The 24519-nt window shown below is 45.6% G+C and overlaps 1 protein-coding gene across 2 annotated transcripts in view; it reads left to right on the top strand.

Moving 5' to 3' along the window:
• Positions 1–24519, top strand: part of KIAA0355 (KIAA0355 ortholog) — a 288245-nt gene that overhangs the window by 193543 nt on the left and 70183 nt on the right. For both annotated transcript variants that reach the window (XM_029608369.1, XM_029608370.1), the window contains exons 5-7: positions 14974–15069; positions 15346–15507; positions 16687–16845. In XM_029608369.1, coding sequence (XP_029464229.1) covers positions 14974–15069; positions 15346–15507; positions 16687–16845 — 417 coding nt within the window. The remainder of the gene's footprint in view (positions 1–14973; positions 15070–15345; positions 15508–16686; positions 16846–24519) is intronic.

Here is a 24519-nt window from a genome sequence, read left to right as displayed (position 1 = left end):
GATGGATACCCTGCCCCTTTCCACGCCCCCAGCAAGTTCCTCCAGGAAGTGAGGAGCCGATGATTGCCCCTCATCGATTTCTGTGCTCTCCAGGACTTCGGGATCCTCAGCTTCGTCGGTGCCAGGAAAAGACCAGACCGAGCACCATTGGAAGTCCCGCAAGCATAGACACCGGTCACCTTCGGCACACGGCTCCCGTTCTGGTGTGGCACCAGCAGTAGCTGTGCTGCCACCGAAGAGACCCCATGGAGAAGAAGCCTCCATCCTCTGACAGGCCCAGGAGTCCCAGGGGTTCCTCACTGTTAGCAGTTTTGGGCACCGAGCCTCCTCGGGGTTCCATGGAAGCTCCGGTGACACCTTGTCCCCCTCAATCAGTTCTGTCTTCACCGGACTTCCAGGAGAAGTTGGACTGCAGGGTGCAGAGTGCAGTGCACCGAGCCTTGCGGGATGTTGAACCATCACTGGCGCTGGAGCCTGCGTTGTCTTTCATGGCATCCCTGTTTGAGCATCTGGACGTCCTACTCTGTGTCCTTCCGATGCAACTGGTGCCCATGGGCTCTTCAGTTCCCCAGCGGGCATCGATGCCCTCCTCGGGTCCTCCGAGGAGGATGACAAGCAGCAGCCGTCAATGCCATCTGGTCCTTTGGTCCCGAGACCAGAGTTCACAGAGCTGGTGGCAGGGACATTGGGTCTCTTACAGCCATCGGATCCATCAATGCGATAGGGCTCCCGGTGCCCACGAGGATTTCGGGGCTCTCTGTGCCTAGGCCTCAGGGTTTGGACAGAACTCTCCCGCAGGACCCACAAGGACCTTAGTGACCCTTGGGGAGATGAGTTCCTCCTCTGAAGGTTCTGGTAATTTCTCGGAGCCCTCGCCACCAGAAGAAAGGCGTCAGTCTCCTCCAGAAGATCTCTCCTTTGTGGGATTTGTTCAGGCCATGGCTGAAGCCATCCCCTTCCAACGCCTTACAGAGGAAGATGCTCGCCATAAGATGCTGGAAGTGCTCCAGTTCATTGATGCCCCAAAGGAGATGTCGGTTCACGACATCTTGAAGGAGCTCCTACTTAGGATGTGGGAATGCCCAATATCCAGCAGGGGTCTCCCTTCAGTCTCTTTTTTTCCGTGCAGCTTTGGCCATGCGGATTTTTGGAGCTCTTCACAAGTTCCTGATAGGCATTTTCTTCTCAGGAAATTTGTTTAAAAACTTGCAAAAGTTTATACCTCCTAGGGGTCTCCCTTCTCCGCTGTCGATTGCCGCGTCTGTACGGTAAGTTTGCCCCATTTTTCGGTCAGTTCCAGACGGGAACCGGTGTAGGCCTTATCGGCACCAACTATGGCGGGCCTAAATTTTGCGACAGCCACGATGGGTTTTTCATCTGTGCCCTGACTGTCCGAGGACGATGTCAGTCACAGGACCCTCATTTGGTCTGTGTATTATGTCTCGGCTTGTCGCCCGACGTGGGAACCGGTGTAGGCCTTATCGGCACCAACTATGGCGGGCCTAAATTTTGCGACAGCCACGATGGGTTTTTCATCTGTGCCCTGACTGTCCGAGGACGATGTCAATCACAGGACCCTCATTTGGTCTGTGTATTATGTCTCGGCTTGTCGCCCGACGTGTACCAATTGTGCCCAAATGACTCCAAAGGGCCGTCGGGTATGTTTGGGAAAAAATGGCTCTCTTATTTCAGCGCCCATCTTCACAGACGCCATCAACCCTGTTCCCGGCAAAGCAACGTCATCGCTCCGATGCTGAGGAGTCCCGATCCGTGTCTGTCTTCAGCGTCCCCGTCATTGATGCTGGAGTCAGGAAAGGCTGAGCACCGTGAAAAGCACCGGCATAGGCATTGGAAGCTGGTGCCTTCGACTTCAGGGACATCGGTGGCGTCATCGTCGAGTCTCTAGCCACCAAAGAAGAAAACCTGAGCTGAGGAGCATAAATCATCCTCGAAGCCAGATGCACCGAGGCGTCCCTCGCCTTCGGTGGGTGCGGCCACTGAGACTCCACCGGGACCCGTGGACCCTCTGGCGTTACCCGCCAGGCCCTCCCACTCCGGACCTGGGGTTCACCACTCCAGCATTCCGAGAGGAATTGCACCGGATGGTGCAAGAGGCAGTGGTCCAGGCTGTCCAGGGCCTCCCCAGACCACCGACGCCAGCATAGGTGTCCGTGCCAGAACCGGCACCGATGCCACCAATGTTACTCCCTCTCCTCGATAAGTTCAATGTGCTCATCGGTGCCCTGCAGGGGGCACCGAGGAGATCACCGATCCCCCATGGCTCCATCGACATCCATTCTGCTCTCGTCGGATGAAGAGGACTTGTCGAGGCTGGAGCCTGTTCCGGAGCCTTCGGGAGCACCCACACCGAGGAGACCAGCGAAGTCATAGATAACATCGATGCCACTTCGCCCGGCACAGATGCCGGATCTGGATTTCTCGGTGACTAGGCCGAAACCATCGATGCCGGCACAGATGCCTTCGGTGCCAAGACCTCCTCCGGCCGGAGAGGGTCCTTTCTTCCACTATGACCACCGATGGATGCGGGGGATCAGCCATATGATCCATGGACAGATGATACATCGGATTCCCAAGACTCAGCCGATGTCCCATCAGAGCCGTCACCTCTGGAGGAAAGGCACAAGTCTCCGCCGGAAGACCTCTCCTTCATTAGCTTCATTAAGGAGATGGCGGAGACTATTCCCTTTACGCTGCAGACGGTGGAGGACTCCAGGCATAAAATGCTGGAGGTGCTTCAGTTCCTAGATCCTCCAAAGGAAATAATGTCTGTCCCCGTCCATGAAGTTCTGCTAGATTTGATGCCATGAAACTGGGAGCATCTTGGGATGGTTCCTCCTGTGAATCGCAAAACGGATGCGATCTATCTGGTGCAGCCATCCCCTGGCTTCCAAAAGATGCAACTAGCACATTAGTCGGTGGTGGTGGTGGAGTCCGCTCAGAAGAGGGCCAAGCATCCAAAGCCTCATTCTTCAGCACCACCCGGGAAGGAACAGAAGTTCTCAACGCTTTAGGGCGCAGAGTGTTCCACAGAGCTATGCTCATTTCATGCATTGCGTCGTATCAATTATATATGACCCAGTACAATCGGAATCTCTTCAAACAATTACAGGACTTTGGTGAGTCCCTCCCAAAGCAGCTCCAAGATCAGCTGAACTCTATCATTATGAAAGGTTTCGACGCTGGGAAACATGAGGGCAGATCGGCATATGATGTATTTGATACTGCATCCCAATTGTCAGTGGCCGGCATCAGCGCTCGGCGTTGGGCTTGGCCAAAGTCCTCGGATCTCTGCCCGGAGGTGCAAGATCGTTTGGCTGATCTCCCCTGCACAGGGGATAATCTCTTTGGAGAAAAGATCCAGGAGATGGTGGCCCAGCAGAAGGATCACAGTGAAACACTCCGTCAGCTCTCAGCTGCTCATGCTGAGTTTTCAACTTCCTCCAAACGGCCGTTTAGACGGGAGACGAAACGACCAGCGTACAAAGCCTGGAGATGATATCCTCCACCAGCACAGGCTCGTCTGTCCCTCCGTTCCAGAAGCCTCCACCACGACAGCCACGGACTCAGAAGGCACAACCTCCTGCCCAGCTTAATCCTGCTGCGGGATTTTGACTTCCTGTTAGAGAGCGAATGTCATCCCCTTTGCCATCTCTGCCTGTCGGCGGCCGCCTCTGCCACTTCACCACCATGTAGCTAAAGATCACCACAGACCGGTGGGTCCAGTCGGTCGTAGCTCAAGGTTACCATCTAAACTTCCTCTCCGTCCCATTGGACACTCCACCTCAGCCAGGGTGGGCCTCCTCCGACCACTCTCATCATCTGCAAGAGGAAATAACTTCCCTCCTGCAAGCAAATGTCATAAAACTGGTTCCTCTTTCCCAGAGAGGACACTGCTTCTACTCCCGATACTTTTTAATTCCAAAAAAAGACGGGAGGCATTCGCCCAATATTAGACCTTTGGGCTCTAAACATAGAAACATATAGAAATGATGGCAGAAGAAGACCAAACGGTCCATCCAGTCTGCCCAGCAAGCTTTCACACTTTTTTTTCAAACTTTTCTGTTACTCTTGTCCCTTTAAATCATTTTTTGGTTCTATTTCCCTTCCACCCCTGCCATCGTAGATAGCAGTGCTAGAGCTGCATCTAAGTGAAGTATCCAGCTAATTGGTTTGGGGTAGTAACCACCGTAATAAGCAAGCTACTCCCACGCTTGTTTACCCAACCTGTGCAATTCAGTCCTTGTTAGTTGTTTGAATATAAATCCTCTTTTCTTCATTCCCCCTGTCATTGAAGCAGTGAGCTGCACTGGATATGTATTCTAAGTGAAGTATCAGGCTTGATTTGGGGTAGTAACCGCCATAAGCAAGCTACACCCATGCTTATTTGTTTTACCCAGACTATGTAATTCAGTCCTTGTTGATAGTTGTCTGAATATAAAACATCTTTTCTTCATTCCCCCTGCCGTTGAAGCATAGAGCTATGCTGGATATGCATTGAAAGTGAAGTATCAGGCATTTTTGGTTTGGGGTAGTAACCGCTGTAACAAGCAAACTACTCCCCTGCTTTTATGTGGTTGCAAATCCTTTTTTCCACATTTCCTCTTGCCGTTGAAGCATAGAGCAATGTTTGAGTCGCATTAACCCTGTGTATGTTTATTGAATAAGGATATTCATCTCTAGGTAGTAGCCGTCTTTCCTGCAAGCCACCCCCATGCCTCTTCTCTTCATTCACTTCCTCTAGACTTTATGGATCCACAGTATTTATCCCACGCCCCTTTAAAATCCTTCACAGTTTTGGTCTTCACCACTTCCTCCGGAAGGACGTTCCAGGCATCCACCACCCTCTCCGATCTTCGGAAAGAGAATTTTTGGATAGTAACCTTGGGCTCCTTACTACGACTTCTCCAACAGGGGGATTGGCTTTGCTCTCTGGAGCTGAAAGACGCGTACATGCACATCGCAATTACCCCGTCTCACAGAAAGTATCTCCGATTCCTTGTCGGAAACCAACATTTCCAGTTCCGAGTACTTCCATTCGGCCTTGCATCAGCCCCTCGTGTTTTCACGAAATGCCTGGCAGTAGTAGCCGCAAACTTAAGAAGACTAGGCACTCACTTCTATTCTTATCTAGACGACTGGTTGCTGAGTGCTCGGTCACTGGAAGAGGTTCTTCACTCCCTCCATCTTACAATGCAGCTACTACTATCCTTGGGATTTCTAATCAATTATCAGAAGTCTCACCTAATTCAGTCTCAAATCCTCTCCTTTATTAGATCGAATCTCGACACGATCTAAGCAAAGGCTTTTCTTCCCAGGAATCGAGCTCACACGCTGGCGTTGCTGGCGCGTGCTATACAGTCTCGCCGAATCACGACAGCTCGTCATGTACTCGTCTTGCTGGGACATATGGCATCCTCTGTCCATGTTAACCCATTGGCTCATCTGGCCATGAGAGTAACGCAGTGGACATTAAAGTCTCAGTGGTCACAGGCACATCATTCAATATCCAACACCAGGCAGCTTCGCCTCTCATTGGCATGGTGGATCCAAGAGTCCCACCTGCTCCAAGGGCTACCATTTCAAGCTCCAGAACCTCAGATGATCTTAACAACCGATGCTTCTACTCTAGGTTGGGGAGCACATGTTAACCAACTGCAGACTCAGGGAACCTGGTCGGCAGAGGAGTCACAGCATCAAATAAATTTTCTGGAACTCCGAGCAATCAGATATGCGCTCTCCACGTTCCGGGATTGCTTGTCCAACAAAACAATCCTAATCCAAACGGACAACCAGGTAGTGATGTGATACGTCAACAAGCAGGGAGGAACTGGGTCCTACCTCCTGTGTCAGGAAGTAGCACAAATTTGGGCTTTCGCTCTATCTCAGGCTATGCTCCTGAGAGTGACCTACCTGGTGGGTGTGGACAATGTTCTAGCAGACAATCTCAGTCAAGAATTTCAGCCCCACGAGTGGTCCCTCAACCCTGTTGGTGGTGGACTGGATATTTCGGAAGTGGAGATATCCGAGCATCTACCTCTTCGCGTCACTTCACAATCGCAAGGTGGACAACTTCTCCCTATATCGCAGTCACCAGATTCCACCACGGGATGCATTCGCTCTGTCCTAGGCGAAGGGCCTCCTCTATGCCTATCCATCACTTCCTCTCATCAGCAAGACTCTCGTGAAGCTATGCACAGACAAGGGCCTAATGATTCTAATTGCCCCCTACTGGCCACGACAGGCATGGTTTCCCATCCTTCGGGACCTCTCAGTGCTTCCGCAGATTCGCCTAGGCACAGATCTGTCCCTGATATCGCAAAGGAATGGACAATTGCGCCATCCCAACCTTCAAGCCTTGTCACTAACAGCTTGGATGTTGAAAGGTTAATTCTGCAGCCGCTCAACCTCTCGGACTCTGTATCCCAGGTCCTGGTAGCTTCACGAAAGCCTTCTACTAGAAGATCTTATCATTCTAAATGGAAAAGATTTTCATTATGGTGCACTTCAAAGGAGTTGGATCCTTTTATCTGCTCCACAATGAAGTTTTTAGACTACCTCTGGCACCTCTCAGAGTTGGATCTACAAACTTCCTCCATTAGGGTACATGTCAGTGCAGTGTCCGCCTTCCATAAAGGTACAGGAGATGTCTATTTTGACACAACCCTTAGTAGTGCACTTCATGAAGGGCTTGCTTCACCTCAAGCCCCCTCTCCGTCCCCTGGCCCCTGCTTGGGACCTTAATGTGGTATTAGCGCAACTCATGAAACCTCTGTTTGAGCCTCTGCATTCCTGCGAGTTACGGCATTTCACCTGGAAGGACCTTTTCCTTCTTGCATTGTCTGCTTGCAGGATCAGTGAGCTACAGGCGCTGGTTACTTACCCCCCTTACACAAAATTTTTTCATGATCGGGTGGTCCTTCGAACTCATCCTAAATTTCTACTGAAAGTAGTATCTGAGTTTCATTTAAATCAATCCATAGTTCTGCCCACCCCACTCGCTTCCTGGTGAGTGGGCTCTGCATTCCTTGGACTGCAAAAGTGCACTGGCCTTTTATTTGGAACGCACTGCAGGCCATAGGAAATCCACCCAGCTCTTTGTCTCCTTTGATAAACTTAAGCTGGGAATCCTGGTGGGAAAGCAGACACTGTCCTCCTGGCTGGCAGACTGTATTTCCTTCTGCTACCAACAAGCAGGCCTTCCACTACAAGCGCATTCTATTAGAGCAATGGCAACGTCTGTAGCACACCTTTGTTCTGTACCTCTCACTGATATCTGTAAAGCTGTGACGTGGAGTTCTCTCCATACCTTTGCAGCCCTTTATTGCCTGGACAAGACTGGCACACAAGATTATCTTTGGCCAGTCTGTTCTGCGCAATCTATTCTCAGCTTAATACCCAATTTTCGTCCTACAGCCCGCTGGGATTTTCAGGCTGCCCGTTATCCAAAGAACCACCCCTGTTTTTGTGCCTGTTGCATGTCTTTGGGTGTGTTTGGTAAATGTGCGGGCATCCTCGGCTTGTTATTCACCCATATGTGAGGACTATCATCCTGCTTGTCCTGTGAGAAAGCAGAGTTGCTTACCTGTAACAGCTGTTCTCACAGGACAGCAGGATGTTAGTCCTCGCGAAACCCACCCGCCACCTCATAGAGTTGGGTAGGCTTGCGATTTGTTTTATTTTTAGTTCGCACTTTTTACTATACATGAGACTGAAGGGAAACCCCTGCTGGATGCAGGGTTAGTGCCATGCTGGGCATGCCCAGTAGGTGCCCGTCAAAGTTCTAGAAACTTTGACAAAAGTATTCCGTGATTGGGCTCCATCCTGATGATGTCACCCATATATGAGGACTACCATCTATATGTGAGGACTAATATCCTGCTGTCCTGTGAGAACACCTGTTACAGGTAAGCAACTCTGCTTTGCGGTGGGTAAACAGACCTTATCCAACTGGCTAGCAGACTTGGAGGAGAAGTCCATTACCTACTATTCATTAAGTTGACTTAGAAAATAGCCATTGCTATTACTAGCAACAGTAACATGGAACAGACTTAGTTTTTGGGTACTTGCCAGGTTCTTATGGCCTGGATTGGCCACTGTTGGAAACTGGATGCTGGACTTGATGGACCCTTAGTCTGACCCAGTATGACATGTTCTTATGTTCGATTGTTATTATGCATTTCATTCAGCTATGTGCAATCAGGCCTCCAGCTGGGAGGCCGAATTAAATCTCACTCTGTGAGGGCTATGGCAGCGTCTGGGCCCACTTACGGGCAGTTCCCATTGCCGAAATCTGCAGGGCTGCAATGTGGAGCTCTCTGCACACGCTCGCCACCTATTACTGCTTAGACAAGTATGGCCAACAAGACGGTAGATTCGGCCAATCTGTCCTACACAATCTTTTCCAGATTTAAACCCAACTCTTCCTTCCTAAGCCCCCTGGTTGGGAACAGACTGTCTCCTTACTGAACAGCACCACGGTGGTTGTTGTGCCCATTGGCACCTTGTTCAGTACCTGTTGGTCTTCGTTGTTGCCAGGAACAGCCTGGAGCTTGGTATTCACCTATCTGTGAGGACTACCATCTTGCTTGTCCTAGGAGAAAGCACAGTTGCTTACCTGTAACAGGTGTTCTCCTAGGACAGCAGGATGTTAGTCCTCAGGAAACCTGCTTGCCACCCAGCGGAGTTGGGATTTTCCTGTGTTTTATTGTTTAGTTTTCACTCGTGATGTTTTTGCTATATTACGAGACTTACGAGGGACCTCACATGGACGTGTGGATAGTGGCATGCTGGGCATGCTCAAGTGTGCCAGTCAAAGTTCTAGAAGCTTTGACAAAAGTTTTCCGTGCCAGGCTTCATCTGATGATATAACCCATCTGTGAGGACTCACATCCTGCTGTCCTAGGAAAACACCTGTTACAGGTAAGCAACTGCGCTTTTTAATAAATGAAATTGCCAATTCTCTCTTGGCCTGTCCATTTATCTTGATTAGATTATAAACTCTATTGAACAGGGTCTTTCTCCATATGTTTATTTGTATGGTGCTATGTACGTCAAGTAGCATTCTAAAAGTGAGTAGTATTTATTTAACACACATTGCCTGCCAATCTGCAGTTCTCAAGGATAACACTATTAAATCCATAGTCAAAATAAGACAATACACTAAAAATAAAACCAAAAAGTGTTAAACATGACATACAGGACAATAAAGAAATAGTCAGAGAAGCGGTGATGTCATCATTTCGAATGGACTCCTAAGTCTCTGCTCCCAGTTCTGAGAGGCCCAATCTCTTTAATATCACTGGCATCTGATTTTGGAAGACATAGCTTGGCATCTCTTTCGCTCACTAAAAGGCTGATATGACTTCCAAGCGAAAAGCAAACTTAAAACAATTCTCCTATGCCAAAATAAACTGTGAAACCTACAGCAACGTGGATGATGATGTAGGCCGCGGCTCACCAGAGGGAAAACCACAAGGATGTACCTGATATGCAACTATCTGCAGAATCAGGTTTGCCATCGAGAGTGGAGTTCCGAGAGTGGTTTTGTCAACATTAAATCAAATATGCAGGATCTCCTAAATATGATGGTGGAGATTGGGGAGGACATGGCAGAACTCGGTAGACGTGGAGAAGAAAATGACATACGTTTGGATGCGCATGCTGGTTTAATTTATAATCTGAATGCTAAAGGTAAGGATTTATATGCAAAACATTTGGAGTTATCTGAAAAATTGTGAGGATATGGAGTTATCTGAAAAATGTGAGGATATGGAAAACTGGGCTCAACGGTGCAACTTATGGTTTCAAGGGATGCCAGAGACCCCAGAATACTCTGACTGCAAGGTGACTATACAAAACATTTGCAAAGAGTTGAGAGCCGGAGGATAAAGATGCGTGATTGCTATTGCATGAGCACACAGAGCTTTGGGCCAGAGTGGGCAATAAACTGCATGACATTGTGGTGTGCTTTCACGGTTTTGCTATGAAAAAGCGCATCTGTACATGACCAAGAAAGATGGCGTCTTGGCACTGGGAGCAATACGCAGTAACCATATTCGCTGATTTATCCCCACTTACTTTGCCCAAAAGCCAAGAATTCCGGAAGATCACAGGAGTGCTGCGTAAAGAATGGTGCAGATATCCCTGACTCTATCCCTTTGGGATTGCTTTTACTGTGAAGGGAATTACATTGAAAGTGAATAATGTTCCAGAAGCTGTATCTCTGAGGGAATCTGGTTTTAAAATAACAAGCGCTGTTCCTCCAGCAAATGCGTCACTACTGCGAGATGAGAGGCCTCGGCAGTGAGTCGAAAAGGGAGGAAGATTGCAGAGACAGTCAAGTTCCCATAGCATCAGAGAAACCAGTGTGACAAGTGACTTACTATTGCTTTTTTTGAGTACTCCACTTTTGGTTTGTACAAGAGTGACTCTTGTTATGCCTGCATTGCTAGATTGTAGTAATGACACAGTTATAGTTGAGCTGTGTAACATCATTATTATTATTATTATTACTTTGGGGCCTTTTTGTTGAGAGTTGTAAGGATGCACAGTGATTTTGTGATAGTAATATATATCTAATGGGCCTCTTGGGATGGGGAGTAAGTGTGGGTGTCTAGTTTATTTCCCTAGATTTGGGTGGAGATCTATGGAAGGGTTTAGGCAGATTGTTAGAGGTGGGTGATAGGCAACTGATTTACATGTGATGGATGGGAAAGAGTTGGATTAAAAATGGTGAATAGTTGAAGAGTTAGGGGAAATTGTTTTTGGGTAAAGTGGATTTATGTGTTAATGAATGTAGGATATTATTTTCTTTCCTTTAGGAAAACTAGTGGTTGCTAATGCAAGGCAGTTATGGGTAAACACACTATCTAAACCATGGCTACTTTTAAAGTATTACCTGTTAAAGGGAAAGGGTTCAATTCCTATTATAAAAGGCAGTTGTTGATGAGGGAGTTTAATTCTAAGAATGTTTCAATAGCACTGATTCAGGAAACTCATTTTAAAAAATGATACGAATATGTTTTGTCTTCAAGTGATTTCCCTTATAGATATCTTTCTGCTGCATCACGTGTAGAGAAATATGCAGGAGTGGGGATTATGATTTCTAAAAATGTTGTCTTTCAATTTAAAAAGAGTTTTATAGATTCTTCAAATCAAAGTGAACAGTGTCCCTTATATTTTGAAGAATGTCTGAGGGACAGCAGCAATTTTCAGAACAAGAAATACAAACACTGGAGTGACTGCAGGTTATTGAGGATCTTAAAGTGGGTAAAGCCCCAGGATTAGATGGTTTTGCTGCTAACTTTTCTAAAGTATGTGTAACAAACTTAGTCCTGAATTCATCATTCCTCGCAGAATGATGAATCCTGCGAAAACGGGGGCGGGGGGGGGGGGGGCAGGCCTGCGAAAGCCTGCAGCCTTCGCACCACTGCAGTGCGCCGGCTGCCGGCTTTCGCACCGAATAGCGCCACCGTGAAAGGTGGTGCTATTTGGCGCGCTACTACTGATGATAATGTTAGTAACATTATCGCCTGCAGCGAAGACACTGTTGACTCCGCCCCGACTCCTCCCCTCCCCCTAATTTGCGAGCGATAAGCCTTTAATAAATGACCCACTTAGTCTGTCCTTTGACCAAGATGTTTAACTTTTTAAGAAATTAAGGATCCTTGGCTCAGAATTCCAACCTAGCGGGTATAACTATTCTAGGTAAACCTGGAAGAGATCCTTCACTCTGTAGATCATGAACTATTTCTCTAATAAATATAAATCTTAAAATTCTAGCTAAGGTTTTATCAAACTAATTGAAAAAAGTTATTTATAGCTTGATTCACAAAGACCAGGCTGGTTTTATATCTAACCGAATGGCAGCGGATAACGTATGTAAAATTGTGGATATTATCTGGTGGGTGCAAAGAGAAAATCTCTTTGGTTCTCTTGTCTGCGGATGCAGAAAAGCCCTTTTATATGGCCCATTGGCCTTTCCTATTTAAGACTGGCAGGATAAAATTTGGTCATTTTTTCACTAATTGGATAAAAAAAATCGTATGATCAACCAAGAGCTTGTGTAAATGGTGGGTATTCTGACTCCTTTCCAATGGCACAAGGTATTCGACAGGGGTGCCCTTTAGCCCCTTTACTTTTTGCTATATTTTTGGAATCTTTGGCCACCAGAATCCGGACAGCTAGCGTGGTTCGAGGAGTATAGCTCAGGGAAGCTTCTTACAAAGTTGTTTGTTTATAGATGACATTTTGCTAACACTGACCCAGAAATTTCCTTAGCAGATGTAGTATCTTGCATAATTTCAGCAAAGTCTCCGGTTTTAAAATTTATTTTGACGGATCTGAAATTTTGAATATTTTAGTCCAGGAATTTGTCCAACAACTAAAACAAATATACCCATTAGAATGGGTTAAACAGTATATAAAATATTTGGATATATATTTGGAAAGGAAATTAGGGGACCTTTTTTATTTCAATTTGTTCTGCTACTTAAAAAAAAAAATTGCTGGATCTGGAAAGGTGAGATAGAATTGGATTGTCCTGGCTGGGAAGAATCATAACAATTAAAATGAATACGTTCCCTAGACAGAATTATCTTTTTCAAACGTTGCCGATCCATATTCCTCATAACTTCCTTAAATTATGGCAGAAGAGTATCTTAAACTTTATTTGGAAACGTAGACTTCTCAGACTGGCAAATCGGATGATGTTTATTACTAAATTGAGAGGAGGGTTAAGTGTGCTAGATATCACCTGGTATTATGTGGCGTCTTAACTGAGAGCTTGTTGACTGGCACCGAGAGAGATGTCAAGCAATGGGTGACTAGAACAAGAGTTGGTGGGAATTATGCCTCAAAGCCTTAGCCTGGCATCCTAAACAGGCTTGGAGATCACTTCAGATTTTGCCTTCTACGACCTCTGATACCCTGAAAATTTGGGCTCAATGGCATATTAATTTGGTAGGAAAAAGAATATTTTTATAGTACTGCATTATACCATAATATTGATATTCTACCAGGTTTACTACATGGAACATTTATGGAAAAAGGGAGATGTGGTGTGATTTGAGGACATTAGGGGATAGGATTTTGTCCAATCCCAATAACATATTTTTATTTTCAGAGGTAACACATTTTTTATGCACCAATAAAATTAAAGAGGAATTATGTAGAGGCAAATTTTTGTTTGAGAGCATTTGCTCATCTGCTGATACTATTAAAGGGATTATCTAAAAAAATACATATTAAGGCTTGGGAAAGGGATGTTGGTGAGATCATTACTGAAGAGGAATAGGATATCATCTTTCTGCATACTAGTAAGAGCTCGATATCATCAGAGTTGCTTGAAAATGGATATAAAGAAGCTTTGCTATGTTGGTATATGACACCAAAAAAATTGCATAAAGCCTTTGTCTGTATTGAAGAGGGGGGATATAGCATGGTGAGTTCTTTTTATCATTTATGATGAATGTGTTATAATAGAATATTGTTTAGAATATATAAGATATATATATCTTGGGTTTAAAGTGCATAGCATCAATTAAGCATGCATTGTTAAATATACCAAATCCAGAATGTGAACAACATACCCAACTTTTAGTACAACAGATAACTAGCAGCGAGATGTGAGAGAGCATTTCATTGGAAAGCTGTAGTATGTCCCCCAATGCAAAATGTAATTAAATAACTGGATCAAATTTATAGTCTGGGAAAGATTATCACTTAAAAATGGAATAAGATATTTAGATTTGAAAAGATATGGGATTCATATGTAAAGTGGAAAAATTATTTACAAAAGCCAATTTCTTATTGAAATGTTTTCTTCAGTGCAATAGGTTTTCCTCTATTAGGGAGATTATATCTTGCGTTCGTATGATTTTATATTACATTCAATTTTTGTAACCCATCTCTCCTACCTAACGTGATATTGTTTGGGAATGGGTGGAAGAGGGAAAGGAAAGAGGGATTTATTAAGGAAAATTGTAAATACTGCTTTCTGTTCTGCCGTAATTGAATGGTAAGAATTGTTACGCTAGTATTTGTTTCTTTGTAAAACACAAAACAAATTTAAATTGAAAAAGAAAGAAATACAATCAACACAAAAAAATATACTGTACGAGTTAGGAGAGCAATAGGTAGCCTTCAACACATTCATACTCCTACCTTGAAGGCAGAAAGGTGTTTTCTAAGTAAACATATGAAGTGAACATCACCCCATTTGACCCTGACAACCAGTTTGTGATAAAGTGACTGAATACAACTGTGTATTGCTAGAAAAGCTCAGAAAAAGCCAGGCAAAAGGAAAAATGTATTATGCATAATCAGCAAATGCTTTGGAAAAAAAAATGTTTTCAGAAGTTTTCGAAACTGAAGAAATCTTATCTTAGATTTTAGCAAGACAGGAAGGTTGTTCCAAAATAAAGGACCCACCACTCCAAACAACCTGTTTTGGGACTCAGTTAACCAAACCTCTTCAAAGAGGGAACATCAAAAAGGGACTGTGAGGAGGATTGAAGAGAGTGTGCCGGTCAATACATCTTTAAATCAAATTGAAGCAATGCAGGGCTAAACAATGGATCGCCGTAAAGAGCAAAATCTTAAATCGAATTCTCCAAATCACAAGAAGCTAGTGGCCAAGGACAGGAGTGACGTGATTGCATAAAGGATATACCAACTGAGCAGTTGAGTTCTGAAACAGCTACAATGCATGAACTGAAGATTGAGGAAGACTTCGGAAAAAAAGAAAGTGTTAAAATGATTGCAGCCCAAAAGAAATGGCTTCAAAGACCATAATAAATGTAACTTGAAAAAAGATTTTTGATTTGATATGGGAACATACCAATAGAAAGGCATCAAGAATAACACCAAGAAGAAGTAGTAACCTTTGCAGTAAGTGTAAGATAATATGCTTTGCATCTTCTTTCTTGAAACCTTCTTTCTATTTAATTTCAGGCTTATAAAATGGCTTTGGAGAGTTTAGGCCACTGTGAATATGCAATGAAGGCCGGTTTTCACTGCAATCCAAAAGCTATTGAAGCAAGCTTGCAGGTAGGGTGACTTGCCATTTTTTGTATGTCACTTTGTACAGATTGTTTTATTGTCAGAACAATTTTCAAAATAGACTGCCTGAAAGTCACCCACAACTCTCTATACAGGTAAATAAATGTTCAACAACACATCTTCCTGTGGGCAAAGTAGGCGGGATCAGAGGCAGGGTTAGGACAGGGAGAAGCAACAATGTTTATCTGGTTCTTTAGATCAGGCTTGGATTGAGTATACCAAGTAGCTGATTTTCTTTCATGGCTGTGATACTTCATCTATCAGGGGTGCTGTAACGAAGCCGAGGCTCAGCAGGCAGGAAGGAGACAGACTCCATCTCAGCCCATTCAGTGCGAACTTCCCACCGTACCTGTTCAGATTGGATCCCACTTCCTGAAGGGGATTTCTTTCAACGAGTCTGCAGCAGAAAACCTGAAGCTGAAAACAGTAATTTTTCTTACAGTTCTTATCTAGTTTCCCATTCAATTCCGGTTTAATCTTAATTTCCTGTTTACTGTAGTAGAAAAACATCTGTTAAACAAAAAAATGCAGTTGCAGAAAACCTATACATATTAATATGCCTTATTGTGTGTTGAAAAGTTTTGAGGGATTTTTGCATTTCATTTTTGACAACTGAATTTAAAATCTGCCTTAGAAGTAGAAAATGGTCTCTTCTGGCCAATTAATCATATTGACCAAAAACTTCCTATCACTGGAACCAGTAAGTGCGATTCAGTTTGATTTATTTCACCTTGGTTATTTGTGTTTTTTCTCCCAAGTAGTTTAATTTCTGTTTGTTATAAATTGCACCACTTTGTCAACATCTTGGATAGTGTGGTATTAAAATTCCTGCGGTTGACATTTTAATCAAGTTTCTTGAAGGTGTTTCAGTCGCGGTTGATGACATAGAAATGGCTAGTTTTTGCAGCCACGCTGTGGAGAGCAGTCAGTTATGTTTGCTTCAGTTTTGCATCTCTCTCGCTTCTTCACCACTGAGGAAAATGAGTGAAATAGAAAATTCAAGAAATGAAATGGCAAGCTGTTTGCTTCTCAGAGCCTGCACTGCCATTCATTTGCTAAGAAATAGCTAATTTATTTTTACTTTCTTGCAGGCATGCTTTTTTGAGTGTTGTCTTGCTTTTCCTGCTGTGCCACGGAGCAGGTAGACTGAAACTGCGGGATTGGCCTCTCCTGCTAAGCTGCGTACTTGTGCTGCTGCAGCTTGGTTGTAAATGCCAGTCATTACCATGTCTCCAAGACCGTGAAACCACAAATCAGTGGCATTCTTTGCAGCTGTATGCCTTCAAATGTACTTACAAGCTTAGTGCAAAAACAAAAAGCATGAAGCTAAAAAAACAACCAAAAACAAAAACACCCCAATAATATGCAAGGTGTAATTATGACAGTAACAAGATAAGGTCCTTCCTTCCAAAAATGTCTCTGCCCCATCCCTTTAGCAGCAGCAGGCCTGCTGGTATCCCAAGTTCTTTAGCATTGTGACTTGTATGGTAATGATATTTCACATATGAAAATATGCACAAGAAAATATATTTGCATCCTATATGTGATGGTGATTACAGCCTGGTTTTGAATAATATATAACAAAAGTTGTTTGATATCTTTTAGCATGCCATGTTACAGCTGATAAAGGAAGCTGGAGACCTTAATGGAATTTCACCCAGAGATGATTCTCCAGTCACTGAAGTTTTGAATCAGGTTTGCCCTTCTACATGGCGGAGTGCCTGCAAGACTGCTGTGCAGTTACTATTTGGCCAGGCAGGACTGGTAAGTGAATGCAGCTGGTGGTAAGGACCTAGCACTGTGACAACAAGAGAAATACTTGACAAAAGTGGAAATGGATGGGGGGCATGGGGAATGGAAACCTCATACATCTAAGCCATTGGTTATAAGAAGGTTGTTGAGTGCTGTCCTTTTCCGTCTGCTGAATTTTATATATCTCGCATTTACCTATAAAAGGAAATTTCTTAGCATCAGTCAGATGAATCCAGAACCCAAGTGGGTTATACACTCCTACCAGCAGATGAAGACAGAGCAAGCTGACATCACAGTACATATACCCCTACAGTGACCTCAGCCCGCCAATATTCTCAGTCTCCAGCAGATGGTGGATGTGCATCTCCCCACTGGGGATTGCTTAAATTTTAAGAAGGAGAATTCAGGAAAGAAAATTAATGCCCTGCTCTCCTTCGATGATACCATATGGTCCCTCCCCCAGTTGGGATTTCTGTGGTCTCTCAGAGATGTGCCTTGGTCCTGTAGCTGGTTTTTGCCGGCATGGACTTAGCTGCTTGAACAGCTGAAAGGCAGCAGCTACAGGAAGCTGAGCGTGGCGGAGATAGCTCATGTCCTCTCCCCCCACCGCCAGAGACTATCTCTGTGCTCAGCTAGGTAAAGCTGAGCTCTGGTAAGTTTTTAAAATATATACATTAAAAAAAACAAACCCAAAAAACAGCTAGACGCATGCCTCCACCTGCTGCTCAGCACATGGTCAGCCATTATGGCGCCTGTGCCTAAGATGCCTAAGCATCTCTTTCTTTGCACTGCTTGTCATATTCTGACGTCTCAGACAGGAGTGCCCGCTGAATTGTGCCAGCGCTATTTGGAGGCTCGGGGTGAATTGTCTTCCTCTGATTTCGCTAAGCCTGGTTCTTCCCAGCTGGTTATGAGTCTGGGTAAACATATAGAAACATAGAAACATAGAAATGACGGCAGAAGAAGACCAAATGGCCCATCCAGTCTGCCCAGCAAGCTTCCCTCATTTCTTCTCCCATACTTATCTGTTTCTCTTAGCTCTTGGTTCTAATTCCCTTCCACCCCCGCCATTAATGTAGAGAGCGGTGGAGGAGCTGCATCCAAGTGAAATATCTAGCTTGATTAGTTAGAGGTAGTAGGAGTAGTAACCGCCGCAATAAGCAAGCTACACCCATGCTTATTTGTTTTTACCCAGATTATGTTATACAGCCCTTATTGGTTGTTTATCTTCTCCCCTGCTGTTGAAGCAGAGAGCTATGCTGGATATGCATCGAAAGTGAAGTATCAGGCACATTTGGTTTGGGGTAGTAACCGCCGTGACAAGCCAGCTACTCCCCGCTTTGTGAGTGTGAATCCTTTTTTCTTCTCCCCTGCCGTTGAAGTTATGCTGGATATGCGTGAAGTATCAGTTTTTCTTTTCCCCTGCCGTTGAAGCAGAGAGCTATGCTGGAAATTCGTGATGTATCAGTCTTTCTCCGATGCCGTTGAAGTAGAGAGCCATGCTGGATATGCGTCGAGAGTGAAGTATCAGGTACATTTGGTTTGGGGTAGTAACCGCCGTAACAAGCCAGCTACTCCCCGCTTTGTGAGTGCGAACCCTTTTTTCTTCTCCCCTGCCGTTTAAGCAGAGAGCTCTGCTGGATGTGTGAAGTAACAGTTTTTCTTTTCCCCTGCTGTTGAAGCAGAGAACTATGCTGGATATGCATTGAAAGTGAAGTATAAGAATGGAGTGATCAAGCTAGTTGAAAGGCATCAGGAATAGAGGAAGGTGGAGGTAGTAATCTGGATATTTGGTTTGGGGTAGTAACCGCCGTAACAAGCCAGCTACTCCCGTCATTGTGAGTGCAAATCCTTTTTTCCACATTTCCTCATGCTGTTGAATCTTAGAGTGATGTTGGAGTCACAGTAACCATGTGTATGTTTATTGACTAAGGGTATTGTCTCCAGGCAGTAGCCATCATTCTGGCGAGTCACCCAAAATTAGGAACTCCCCTAACTGGTTCCTCAGCATGGGAAGGTACTCACTGAGCTACCTCAGGTACCTCCCAATCTGGATGCTTCTACTTTTTCCTGGGTAGAATTTTTCCAGGGCTTACAAACTCTTCTTCAGAGACAGTCCTCAGTTCTGTTCCATGATCCTAGAGCAGAGGCTCAGGTGGGAACCTTGCCTGGACCTTCTATTCTGCGCCGGAGTACCCCACAAGCGAAAGCGGCTCCTCTGGCTGGAGATCTGGACAGCATGGATGATGACACCGATCCTGCCTCTTGAGGATGGGGATACCCGCCCTCCCCCCCACCCCCTCCCAGATTGGAACTGTATAGAACTATGTTGCAGTTCTTTAACAGGGATGAACTGCCAGCCTTGATTTCCCAGACCTTGACCATGCTCTGAATTCCTGGGGCAGATCCTATTTCTGAGCCGAAGAAAAATCCTCTCTTGATTTCCTTGTGTAAAGCATCTTGTTTTTTCACTGTGAGAGAAGCCATTCAAGAATTGATTGATCTTGAGTGGGGTGCCCCAGAAGCTAATTTCAAAGGAGGTCAGATTTTGGAAGGCCTATACCCTCTGGACCCAGTGATGAGAGAGCGCTTACTTTTTCCAAAGGTAGATGCCCTGGTGTGTGCAATCTCCGAGCGGACCACTATTCCCGTGGAAGGAGGAATGGCCTTGAAGAGGATGGTCATGATAGAAAGATTGAGACTGTCTTTAAGCAGGTGTTTGAAGCTGTGGCAATGTCCCTGCAGATTGCTTATTGTTCCTTGGTGGCTCACTCATTTGCTTCTCTCCCAGGGGGTTGATGACTCTGGAGTGAATCCCAGGTCAGTTATGGAACCAGCTGCTGTCTTTTTGGCTGATGCGGGTTGTGATTTGGTCCACACTTTGGCCAGAGGGGTGGCTTTGATTGTGGTGGCCAGGTGCCAATTATGGTTGAGAAATTGGTCAGCCGATGCAACCTCCAAGGCTAATCTCACTAAATTGCCTTTTATCGGATTGCTCTTGTTTGTCAGGGAGTCAGAGAAACTGATTTGTAAGTGGGGTGAATCTAGGGTTCCTCATTTGCTGGAAGATAAGAGGCAGGTGCAGCATTCCCTTGTCATGAGAGGTGGTTTTAGAAGATCCAGGCATTTTCGTCCCTATAGAGGAACGACTTTTCTTAGGGCTCGGCTCTTTGGTAGGTCTCGGGCCTTACATCTCCGACAGCCCAGATGAAGCGCAGGCTCGGGTGGTGGTCCCTCCCTACCCTCCCAATGAAGGCTTGATGACCTACCCCCGTGAACAAGAGATAGGGAGTCGCTTCTCTTTCATCAGAGATGGGTCTAGATCACATCGAATCAATGGGTCCTGGAGGTGATCTGAGAGGAATATGCGCTGCGGTTTCACAGTGTTCCTCAGGGAAGTGTTCATGGTGTCTCCCTGCCACTCCCGCAGAAGCAGGCGGTGGAGGTTATATTGACAAGGCTCCTCAGTCTGAGAGCTGTGGTACCAGTGCCCGCATCTCAAGAAAATATGGGGCAATATTCCATTTATTTTGTTGTGCCAAAGGAGGAGGGCTCCTTTCGTCCTATTCTGGACCTCAAAGGCATCAACCGTCGTCTGTGAGTGAGGCATTTTCACATTGGAAACATTGCGCTCCGTGATGATGGCTGTATAGTCGGGGGAATTTCTAACCTCTCTGGATCTGTCTGAGGCATATCTTCACATTCCCATCTGACTGGAGCATCAGTGCTTCCTGCGGTTCACAGTTCTAGGGCACTACTTTGTTTCGGGAGCTGCCCTTTGATCTGGCCACCACTCCCAGAACCTTTTCCAAGGTATTGGTGGTAGTTGCGGCAGCATTGAGACAGGATGGAATCCTGGTACACCCATATTTGGACAACTAGCTGATTCGCGCCAAACCGCTGGAAGAGAGCTGCCTAGTAACTCGCAAGATGACATCCTTGTTGCAGGAGCTTGGCTGGGTGGTGAACCTAGCCAAGAGCAGCCTTCAGCCTACTCAGTTGATGGAATACCTGCGGGTTCAGTTCGACATGCAGCAAGGCAAGGTGTTCCTGCTAGAAGCTCGAATTCGGAAGTTGCTAGCTCAAATCCATCTTTTGTTGGACACTCTGCACCTGACTGTCAGGCCGATACAGTCAGAGCGCACTGTTAACCCAAGTTTGGACGCACGTTTTTGACGCACTAGCTTTACCCCTTATTCAGTAAGGGGTAATAGCGCGTCGAAAACACGTGTCCAATCCCCCCGAAACTAATAGCGCCCGCAACATGCAAATGCATGTTGATGGCCCTATTAGTTATTCCCGTACGATACAGAAAGTAAAATGTGCAGCCAAGCCGCACATTTTACTTTCAGAAATTAGCGCCCACCCAAAGGTAGGCATTGATTTCTCTCGGCACGGGGCAAGTGTACAGAAAAGCAGTAAAAACTGCTTTTCTGTACACCCTCCGACTTAATATTATGGCGATATTAAGTCGGAGATCCCAAAGTTTAAAATAATAATTTAAAAAAAAAAAAATTAAAATCGGCTCGCGGGTTGAAAACCGGACGCTCAATTTTGCCGGCGTCCGATTTCTGAACCCGTGGCTGTCAGCGGGTTTGAGAACAGATGCCAGCAAAATTGAGCGTCAGCTGTCAAATCCGCCGACAGCCGTCGCTCTTGTCCAAAAAGAGGCGCTAGGGATGCGCTAGTGTCCCTAGCGCCTCTTTTTACCGCGGGCCCTAATTTGAATAATTATTTTTCTGAATTGCGCGCACAGGAGAGTGGCCTGTGCGCACGCGGGAGAGCGGGCGCTCGCCCACTCTCCCGCAAATTTTACTGTATCGGCCTGTGTATGGGCTTACCTACAGGTCCTTCGCTTAATAGTGGCAACCTTGGAAGTGGTACCATAGGCAAGGGTGCATATGTGTCTTCTTCAGCACTCCCTGCTATCTCTGTGGAATCCACAGTTTCAGGACTATTCGGTTCAGCTCCCCCTGCAGGTGGAGGTCTCCTCCCAACTGCCATGGTGGCTACAGGCAGATCATCTATGGAAGGGAGTCTCTTTTCCCTTCCGGACTGGCTAGTACTGATAACGGATGTGAGTCTCCTAGGTTAGGGAGCTCACTGTCAGGAGTTGATGGCGTAAGGGCGCTAGAGTGCAGAAGAATCTCTCTGGAACATCAATCGGCTGGAAGCCAGGGCTGTCCGGTTAACATGTTGATAGTTCAGCGACAGGCTGCAAAGTCGATCAGTCTGAATAATGTCGAGAATGCATAGACCATGGCTTACATCAATCGGCAGGGAGGTACCAAGAGCCAGCAGACATCACTAGAAAAACTTATAGGATAGGCGGAGGTGCAACTCCAGATGATCTCAGCCTCGCACATTGCGTGCAAAGACAGCATTGGAGCAGACTTTCTCAGCAGAGAGTCTGGACCCAGGAGAGTGGGCGTTGTCAGACTAGGCATTGCAGCTGATCAGGGATAGTTGGGGTCTCCCATTCCTGGACCTGTTGGCGAATCTGCGAAGTGCGAAAGTTCCGTGATTCTTCAGCTGCAGAAGAGATCTAAAGTAATTGGGGATTGATGCCCAGGTACAAGAGAGGCTGGAAGACATGTTGCTGTATGCTTTTCCTCCATGGCCCACGTTGGGCAGATTGATTCGAAGGATCCAACGCCACAAGGGGATGGTGTTCTTATTCGCCCCAGATTGGCTCAGGAGACTGTGGTATGCAGATCTGCAGAGGCTTCTGGTGGATTTGCCTCTTCGGCTTCCGGCCACAGGAACCTGTTGCAGCAGGGACCTGTCCATCACAAAGATCCAACACAATTTTGTCATACAGTATGGCCCTTGAAAGGACTCACTTGCTGAAACGTGGATACTCTGTTGCAGTGATATCCACCTTGCTAAGAGCTAGAAAGTTCTCCACTTCCTTGGCCTATGTATGAGTTTGGAGAGTGTTTGAGGCCTCGTGTGTGGATCGAGGTGTTCTTCCTTCCTTAGTCAAGATCCTGCTTATTTTGGAATTTTTGCAGGATAGCTTGAATAAAGGCTTGGCTCTTAATTCCTTAAAGGTACAAGTAGCAGCTCTCGTCTGTTTCAGGGGTCAGGTAAATGGTGGATCCTTGTCGGCTCATCTGGATGTGACCCGTTTTCCGAAAGAAGTGAAATATCTTCGTCCTCCCTTGCAGTTTCTGGTGCTCTTATGGAATCTTAATTTAGTCTTGGATATTTTGGCAGGCCCTACTTTTAGACCGCTACGTACTCTGTCCTTGCAATTGCTGACTTTGAAAACAGTGTTCCTTGTGGCAATTTGTTCAGCGTGTAGGGTTTCTGAACTGCAAGCCTTGTCTTGTCAGGAGCCATTTCTCCAGGTGACTCCAGGGGCAGTACAGTTGCGTACTGTTCCTTCCTTTTTACCAAAGGTGGTCACTGAGTTTCACTTGAATCAGACCCATCTCCCTGTCATCTCTGGATAAAGAGAGGGATGCAGAGGAGTATCATCTGTTGCAACCCTTGGATGTCAAGAGACATATTGTCAGGTATCTGGAGTTTACTGATCTTTTGCAGAAGTTGGATTGCCTGTTTGTCCTTCTCACCAGTACTAGACTGGGAGAACCAACCTTGTGGGCTACAATAGCTCGCTGGATTAAGGAGGTAGTCATGCCTGCATACGTGGATGCTAGGAAGCCGTTACCTAGTCAGGTTCGGGCTCATTCCACTTGGGCTTAGGTGGTGTCTTGGGCAGAAGTTAGATTGTCTCCCATCGACATTTGCCAAGCTGCGATATAGTCCATTCTTACATACTTTTTCCAGGTATTATCGCTTGGATGTTCAGGCCCGGGAGGACAGGGCCTTTGCACGTGTGGGTTTGATTGGACCGTGGGCAGCCTTCCGCCCTATTTGGGAGTAGCTTGGGTACATCCCACTTATTCTGGATTCATCTGACTGGATGCTAAGAAATGAGAAATTACTACTTACCTGATAATTTCCTTTTCTTTACGACAGTTGGATGAATCCAGCTTCCCTCCTGTGGCTGCCATGTGGTTGCATTTTGCTCCTCCTGTGTCTACATGTTGCAGGGATTACTGGTAAGGGTAACTCCAGTCCCTAGTCTAGTGTTATATTCTTATGTTCGTATCTGAGCTCACTGTTTTCTGTTGGCTGTTTTTCTTTGTTTTTCTTCATTTTTTGGACTAGTCTGTCCACAGTTGCTTTTGCATAGAATACTAGCGAGCTGAGATCACTGCAGGGGTATGTGTACTGTGATGTCAGCTTGCTCTGTTTCCATCTGCTGATAGGAGTGTATAACCCACTTGTTCTGTATTCATCTGACTGTCCTAAAGAAAAGGAAATTATTAGGTAAGAAGTAATTTCTCAGTATCAAGTAGAGATGATGCAGCATTGAGCAGGTTTCAACTGTCCAGTGGGAAAAGGCTATACAATAACTGATCAGAATCATGAATTAGTCCCCTTATAATTCTTGCAAAAGTGCTGTGATTCATAGAGAGATCCAGAAAGGTTGTTAATGTCTTTCAGTGGAAGTTTACTGCATTTTATTCTTTCATTTTAATGTAGGTGTTTTTCTATTGCTGGACAATTCCACTTAGTTGCCAGGCTTCTTTCTCTGTTTCTGCCCAATGCATCAGTAATATCTCTAGACAGATCTCAGTTTTGTTTTTTTGCCAAGAAGAACTCATATTTCAT

This window comes from Rhinatrema bivittatum, chromosome 7, assembly GCF_901001135.1.
Source record: "Rhinatrema bivittatum chromosome 7, aRhiBiv1.1, whole genome shotgun sequence".
Taxonomy (NCBI): domain Eukaryota; kingdom Metazoa; phylum Chordata; class Amphibia; order Gymnophiona; family Rhinatrematidae; genus Rhinatrema; species Rhinatrema bivittatum.
This window is presented reverse-complemented; position numbering and strand designations above follow the sequence as displayed.